General features: G+C 31.1%; 2 protein-coding genes across 2 annotated transcripts in view; both read left to right on the forward strand.

Moving 5' to 3' along the window:
- The first annotated feature begins 5,778 nt into the window (after positions 1 to 5,778).
- LOC116005954 (putative late blight resistance protein homolog R1A-4) lies at positions 5,779 to 6,797 on the forward strand. The gene is made up of 2 exons (XM_031246187.1): positions 5,779 to 6,665; positions 6,773 to 6,797. Exons 1-2 carry the CDS (start codon positions 5,779 to 5,781, stop codon positions 6,795 to 6,797), a joined length of 912 nt encoding a protein of 303 aa, XP_031102047.1.
- LOC116006179 (putative late blight resistance protein homolog R1B-14) overlaps positions 6,757 to 8,626 on the forward strand; it is a 3,048-nt gene continuing 1,178 nt past the window's right edge. Inside the window, exon 1 of the mRNA XM_031246467.1 lies at positions 6,757 to 8,475. Coding sequence (XP_031102327.1) covers positions 6,805 to 8,475 — 1,671 coding nt within the window. The 5' untranslated portion in view covers positions 6,757 to 6,804. The remainder of the gene's footprint in view (positions 8,476 to 8,626) is intronic.

The raw sequence follows: 8,626 nt of genomic DNA on the forward strand, positions 1-8,626 counted from the left end.
TTTTTTTTTTTTTTTTTTTTCTAATTCTGTTGACTCTGTTATAATATAGTATTTTTTTCATAGTACAAACAGTCAATATCGTCACTCGAATCGTCTATCACCTCTCATTTGAGAGAACCATTTTGTGCCACTAATACCACAAAGTCATTAGCACAAACATTTCTTGTTTGAAGAATAATAACATAGAGAACTTTGATGGAGTTGAGATTGAAAAAGTGAAAGCCAAACACGTACATTGAAATGGCATTTGCTGATTCAATAACAATTCAACAAATCAACCAGCTAGCCAACATTTTATATTAAGATAAACGCACTAATTCATGAACAGATTGTTTGGTTTTCACTACTATCAAAAATAAAATAAACATATATAAGGGTGCTTGTTGATTCTTTTTACCTATATGTCAATTATTCAATATCTAATTTTACTATATATATACTTTTAACTTAGTTGAAAAGTGTGCTAACAAAGCAACAAACTTAACTTCTACTCCGTATATTAATCTATACTGCATCCTAAAATATATGTCTAGTATATCATTTTTAAAGTCTTGCGTACCGGGTAACCCCCTCCACGAGGATGATTATGATGAGAAACATATAGGTCTTTATACCGAGTTGCCCCTCCATCAGATCTTAAAAAAAAAAAAAATAATAATAATAATAATAATAAAAAACATATAGGTCATTTTCTAATATTTCTTTCACTGCCTGAGAGATTATGATAACAAATAATAATATGATAGTTTTCATTTTCTATTCTTTTAATTTTTTTTTTCATATACTACTGGATGGTATTCATATTTTGCTATAATTTTTAAAACTAATAATTTTATTGGAAAAACATTAATAAAATATGCTAGTACAGTTTTCTATTATTATATTTAACTAGTATTTTCGCCCGTGCGTTGCACGGAATGAATTTGTTATAATATTTTAAGAATATTTGAATCGATATACAATTATATAAATTATAACATCGAATATTGTATAGCGCAATTGATGAAATTGGTTGGATCGATTATGTTGTCTGGTGTTTTCCTTGCTTGACTTAGAGCAAATAATTGTTCAATTACCGGTGCGATGCACAAATAAATTTTTTATTATATATTTAGATAATAAAAATAAAGAAAATTATAAAAAATTCTAATATTGAACGTGTACATTATTTGATTATAAGATTAGTGCAACAGTATAACTCAATTAATTGAAATATATATGACTTGTTTGTCTACAATTATCTTAAAAAGATCGATATGTAATATGACTTATGTAATTATATTATTACTAAAATAAATATGAGAAATAATTTAATTATAATTATTATAAAACTAAATTCAACGACCAGTGTTATTATCATAATTAATAATTATTAGGCAACTATTATTAGTCAATTACACTAATATATGTGCAATTATACTTTTATACCTTAAGTATATTAATTTTCACCCTATTGCATTTTGTTTTTCTTCCTCCTTCATATTTGAATGAATTAATTGTAACTATTATAAAAAATCTAACAGTCATGTTTAATTAATTTTTTTTAAAGTTTAAATAATTTAAAGTTTTCAAAAGAAAAGTGTAATTAATTTTTTTTTAAAGTTTTTAAATAATTTTCAGTCAATTAGTAATATCCATTCCCTTTTCCAATTTGCCTAATTTCCGTTTCCTTTTCTATTATGATTTTTTTTATATTTTCAATCAATTAGTAAAATCAGTTTTCTTTTTCATTTTATCTTTAATATTGTCTTGACGGAATTTCACAAAGGATTATTTTATTTTTATTAATAGTAGTATAGATATAGAAGTATAGATAAGTATTCGAATTATTATTATTGGTGTAAATAATAATTAATAAATTATTTTTTCTTATAAAATTATGCAGAATTAGTTTCCATTATTCTCACAATTATAATAGTTTAATTATTCTCAGAATTTTGTAAATAAAATTTTGTTACCAATTAAACTTTATTAATTTTTTTTACCAATTAATTAATAATATTAGTTTGCGCGGGAAAGTTGAAGGGGAAGATTTTTCTTTTATTATTATTATTGATATGTGAATATAGAAACAATGTTACCAATTAATAGATATTAGTTAATTTCCATTTTACATTTTCTTACCAAATAAGCTTTATTAATTATTTGGCCAATAAAATATTTAATTAATTCACTACAAAAGTTTTGGCGGGAAAAATGAAATAGGAGGATTTTACTTTTATATATAGTATAGATTGTTAGAAATTTTTAGAAATTGAACCAATGTGCTCGTTCTCTGGCAACTTAGTTATAGTAATGAATTGCTATTCTAATTCATTTGTATAGATGATATATTTTTTGTCTAGATATATAGCAACTTTATTATTTTGAAAAGAAAAACATAATATCATCGATTATATTTACACATTATTGAAAACCTCTTTATAGAGGACATTGGAAGTCGCAACACAATCTTGTCCATCCTCGTCTACCGCTAACACCTTCAGGCCATTAGGATGACTGACTCGGGAGAAAGCCACATACAATTGACCATGACTAAAGACCGATTTTTTTAGCAATAACCCAACGTGAGTTAGTGTTTGGCCTTGGCTTTTGTTTATAGTCATGGCATATGCAAATATCAAAAAGACATCCAAACAAACACATACCGAGAGTCTTCAATGACAAAATCAATCAACCTTTGAGGATTTGAATTAACTTGGACAACTTTTTGCTCAGTAATGGAAACAACACGGCCAATCAAATCTGCAAAAAAAAAAAAAAACCAAACAAAAGATTTGAAATAAAGGACCTTTTGTATCCTATATTGCCAAACTAAAATTTATATATTTTGTAGCAACTAAATATTTAAAGTATTAATAAGGATGCATGTATATTTAATATTATTTTGGTCTGATAAAATGTTTCTTGACAAAAGATTTAAAATTGGCATTCATGAATGTATACTATTAGAAATTTAGTATAACAAAAAGAAATAAAAACACATCTAGTATAGAATAAGATCTAAAGAAGAATTTACCAATTAGCATATTGCTATCCACTCCTCCGGGAGCCTTCAATGTTTCTTGAATTTAACCACAAACTCTTTAGGGATTTGTAAATGGATACAAGTTCCCTGAAGAAAGAAAAAAAATATTGTAATGCTCTCCAGGTGCAAATATTAAATATGACTACAGTGTTCACTACAAAATGCCAACCACTGCAAAATTTACACAACTTTTTTTCCTCTAATTCATAGAACAAAATTCGGCCATGATATAGGCACAATATGCTCTCTCTAATTTATATATACTTTTAAACTTAATAGCATTTACCTGGGAGTCATGGAGTAAGCACTCCAGTGTGTGTTGATTGTGGAATGTGGATATTCCCTTGACAAATAACAACGCATTAGCCGGAGTCTAATACAACTCCTTCTCGTCTTGGGAGATAGGTCGGAAGCAGAGACAAAAACAAACCCCATTAGTGAAAGAACAATATTGTTGAAAGATTTGCATGACAATATTGTTTTACTATTTCGATTTGTGTGAGCATGTTATAAAATTTCTAATTGATGAATGTATTTATAATACGAATAGACGGAGGAATTGTAGTATAGGAATTGTAGTATACGAATTGTATCGGAATTGTAGTATAGGAATTGTAGAATAGTAGACTTCATTTTGTAGTATTGGATTTCGTGTTTTAATAGCAGATTTATTTGATACGAATTGTATTGGAATTGTAGTATAGGAATTGTATTGTTTTAATATTATTCTATTGTTTATAGGAATTGTATTGGAATTGTAGTATAAGAATTGTATTGTTTTAATATTATTCTATTGTTTATACGAATTGTATTGGAATTGTAGTATAGGAATTGTATTGTTTTGATATTATTCTGTAGTATTGGATTTTGTGTTTTAATAGTAGATTTATTTGATACGAATTGTATTGGAATTGTAGTATAGGAATTATATTGTTTTAATATTATTCTATTGTTTATAGGAATTGTATTGGAATTGTATTGTTTTAATATTATTCTATTGTTTATACGAATTGTATTGGAATTGTAGTATAGGAATTGTATTGTTTTAATATTATTCTATTGTTTTAATATTATTTTATTATTTTAATTGTTTTAATATACAATATTTTGGGCGGGAAGGAAGATTTCGTTTTGGAGGATTTTGTTTTTATATATATAAAGATTTGAAACGAAATTTTAATATTATCATGACAACTATTATGCTAGTTGTCTATTGCTATATTTAATTTGAGAGAAAATATCAATATTATCATGGCAATTAGTCAACTATGCTAGTTGTCTATTGTTATATTTAATTTGAAAAAAAAAAAGAAATCTTAATATTATCATGACAACTAATATGTTAGGTTGTCTATTGTTATAGTTAATTTGAAACAAAACTTTAATAGCATCATGCATGCTAGTTTTTTATTGTTATATATAATTAAATTGAGAGATGGAGAAAACCTTAACATCACAACTAATATATGTTAGTTATTGTACATGTTAAGAAATGTGTGGATCGCCTTTAATACTAGTACTATGTGGTCACATTAAGAAGTAAAAAGTATAACTCATATAAAATAATGACTAATTGTATGTTGTAAGTTTTAAGTAGTTAGTCCACTGATTAAGTTAATTTTAAAAATCGAACAAATATAAGAATGAATAAATAAATAAATGCAATGGTTAAGGTTGTTGATCTTCATCGAGGCTTTGGCGAACTTATATACGGAGTATATAATTAATATGAGAGATATTAAGAAAATCTTAACATTATCTAACAAATAATATGATAGTTATGTATTGATATATTTAACTGAAGAGGCAATAAAATTGAAAATCTTAATGTTGACATGACAACTAAAATGCTAGTTGTATTTATAAAATATAATTTATTAGATAAAATAGTTATTATAATAAAATAATGGGATAAGGGTCAAATAGACCCTCAAACTATACTCAACTGTGTAATTAGGCCCTTCAACTTTAAAAAGCTCCAGTTAGGCTCTCAAACTTGTTACTTCAAAGCAAATAAGCCCTTTAATCTATTTTTGACCTGTGATTGCAGGTCAACTACAATTCCAGCCAACTCCTGCGATCCTCCGACGAAGTTCCGGCGAGCAAAGCCAAACATCAACCACCGGCGACCGCCAGTGGCGTCCGGCCGGAGAAGGCTCCGGCAGTGCAGAAGGCGACCAAGTTGGTTGCCTTTTGCATTGCCGGACGCCACCGGCGACCGTGACGGTTGTCGGTGGTTGATGTTTGGCTTTGTTCGCCGGAGAATCGACGGAGTTGGTTGGAATTGTAGTTGACCTGCAATCACAGGTCAAAAATATATTAAAGGACTTATTTGCTTTAAAGTAATAAGTTTGAGGGCTTAATTAGAACTTTTTTAAGGGAAGGGCCTAATTGCACAGTTGAGTATAATTTGAGGGTCTATTTAACCCTTATTCATAAAATAATTGATGTTTTTTTTTTCTTTCTAATTTAGTGGCTATCCGATTGATGAGTCATCTAATTAAACAATCAATGAAAAACTAGTGCACTTGCTTAGAGAAATGAACCCTTAATTAGCTACCCTTTTTTTTTTTTGAAGATAAACGTAGCTATTCCATTAATTAGCTACCCTTTTAGTTGAGCAACATCTATATATCTATCTCTTGTTTTCATTATTGATTGAACAATAACACCATCCAAAAACTAGCTTGGGAATTCTCCATCAGTAGTTCATCAAAAAAAAAAAAGAGAGGAGGCAATTGAATTCAGCAATGGATTTTGGTGTTGTAACTTCACTACTAGGAATAGTAGAGCAACTTCTTCTTCAGAAACCCTCACTACTAGTAGTTGAGAAAAAAGAAGAAGAGAAAAAGCAATTGAATTCAGCAATGGCTTGTGTTGTTGTAAATAGTCTACTAGGAATAGTAGATCAACTACAACTTCTTCTTCAGAAACCCCCACTTAATAATCCTCTTTTGATTCTTCCTGATGATGCTCAAATGATCCTATCCGCCTTAAAGGACAAGCTCCATTTCCTGCAAGCCTATCTTGACAATCCCGATCGCGATGAGGCAGTGGATAAAGAAATCAGAGATGTTGCAATGAAAGCAGAAGATGAAATTGAATCCAAGCTGGGAGAAGTTTACTTGGCGGCTAACCAGGGTGAGGGTGAGGGAGTAGCAATAAAGGCTTGTGAAGATCTTCATCGGAGCTTGCAGCAAGTAGTCAAGGATTTTGAGTCTGTTGAAGTGCGCATCAGAGATAATCTGCAGCAAATAACACTACATACTACCTCCTCCTCCTCATCATCCTCATCCTCATCAGAGAACATAACGGTAGGAGTAGAAGATGATGTTGAGTATATAAAAGATATGCTCCTCATTCAATCATCTTCATCCAGACAACAACTACAAGTGGTTTCGATTTGCGGAATGCCAGGCACCGGAGTCACTACTTTGGCTAAAACCGCTTATGAAGATCCATTCATTGTGTCTCACTTTGACATTCGAGCATGGACGGTTGCATCTCGACCATACACTAGGAGAAAGCTACTCATTGCCATTTTAGGTTCTATTGTGTCGTCATTCACAACCGAGATCTCCAACAAAGACGATAACCAGCTAGCTCAACAGCTCTGCAAAATCCTGACGGGCCAAAGGTATTTGATTGTCATCGATAACCTTTGGACAACAGAGGCATGGGATGAATTGAAAGCATCTTTTCCACCCAATAGTAATGGAAGCCGAGTTCTGATAACTACTGCAGATCAGAGAGTGGCTCGTTCTCTTAGCTCAGGTATGCGTATTTTCCATAAACGTTTTCTCAATCCAGAAGAAGGCTGGAATTTATTAAGCAAAAATGCGTCTAATGGAAAATATTGTCCGTCCCGAGAAATTGAGTTAATAGGAAGAAGCATTGCTAATAAATGTCAGGGCATACCACTGGCAATTGTTTTGATTGGTAGACTTCTGGCCACCCTCAACAACTCACCAAACCAGTGGGAGGATATTGAAACACAATTCAACAATCCATTAATCCGGTACAACGATCCTTCTAGGATCTTGTGGCACACAGTTGAAGTTTGCTACAACTATTTGCCTAGTTATCTAAAAGCTTGTTTTCTTTATTTGGGAGGTTTTCCTGAGAGTACTGAAATTCATGTGAAAAAGTTGATAAAGTTATGGATAGCTGAAGGGTTTTTAAAATCAGAGATGAATAAAAGTTCCGAAGAGATAGCTGAGGATTATTTGTGTGATCTTATCAACAGAAAGCTAGTTCAAGTTCACAAGAGGAGTTTGGATGGAAAAATCAAGTCCTGTATGCTTCACGAATCATTACATCAGTTTTGCTTCCAAAAAGCATATGGTGATGATGAGGAGAATATTAGTAAGGGGGAATGTAATTATTTTCTTGGCGGGCGCCGTTGGGTAAGTATTCAAGATAGTTTTTGGCCAATTACTCCAAATCATTTGATCAACTCTTCATTTAAAATTCGTTCCCTTCTTTATTTTGGTGAAAATTTATATCTTGCAAAGTGTTGGTTGATATTCTCACATTTGAAGTTGTTAAGAGTGTTGGATTTATCATTATTAAAATATTGGCATGGCATGCCTAGTGAGATTGTGGATTTAGTTCATTTAAGATATTTAGCTTTAACAACTATAGGTTCTCTTTGTGACTTTCAATGGTTCAAGCTTCAAAGGTTGCAAACTCTCATTCTCTCCTCGTGGGCAAAAGAGTGTCAATTACAACTGCCATGTAATGTTTTGGATTTGCCATGGTTAAGGCATGTGCGCTATGACAAAGGATGTTCATCGCATCTCCCAAACATGGTTCAAAAAAATTTACAAACTCTTTCTTGGTTCAAAGTTACCGGCGAGGACTCAAGAACAACAAACTTTACAAAAGTTCCAAACCTGAAAGAGTTGGGGATCTATCTTGAAGGTGAAGTATTGTCTAATGCTCTTGACAGCCTTGCTCAGTTATGTCGCCTTGAGAAGTTAAAGATTAAAATGGGAAGGGTAGAGCGGTTTAATCTCCCAAATTCTTTTCCATCAAACCTCAAGCAATTGACCCTTAATAATACGTATCTTTCTTGGGAAGATATGGACATTATTGGCAAGTTACCCAACCTTGATTTACTCAAATTGAAAGATTTTGCCTTTCGCGGCCCAGAGTGGACACCCAAGGATGGGGAGTTTCTACAACTACGGATATTCCTTATTGAGCGCTCTGATCTCGAACATTGGAATGCAAATGCAAACCATTTCCCAGAGCTGGAGCGTCTAATTCTAAGATATTGTTCGGACTTGGAAAAACTTCCAAATGATTTTAAGGAGATTCGTACATTGCGATTAATTGAGTTAGGGAATTGTTGTTCTTATCTTGTCACTTCAGCAAAGGAGATCCAACGACAAGCGGAACGAGACTTTGGATATAAAAGATTTATTGTTCGTGATGTAACTAAGGTCTCTCTCTAATTCCTATTTATGAATTATGAATTTTGATAAATAGCCTATGAGCCTTTGGGTTCTGTTAGTCTTTTGTTTTCTTTGTTCGATTGTTTGTTTTCTTCTTCTTTTTTTTTTTTTTTTTTTTTTTTTTTTTTTTTTTTTTTTT

This window comes from Ipomoea triloba, chromosome 15 (assembly GCF_003576645.1).
Source record: "Ipomoea triloba cultivar NCNSP0323 chromosome 15, ASM357664v1".
Taxonomy (NCBI): Eukaryota; Viridiplantae; Streptophyta; class Magnoliopsida; order Solanales; family Convolvulaceae; genus Ipomoea; species Ipomoea triloba.

Excerpts from the sequence above, each read along its gene's own strand:
- LOC116005954 (XM_031246187.1), top strand. The coding sequence starts at position 5,779 with ATGGATTTTGGTGTTGTAACTTCACTACTAGGAATAGTAGAGCAACTT. Across the intron at positions 6,666-6,772 it reads AAAATCCTGACGGGCCAAAG|ATCAGAGAGTGGCTCGTTCT; the intron begins GTATTTGATTGT and ends TAACTACTGCAG.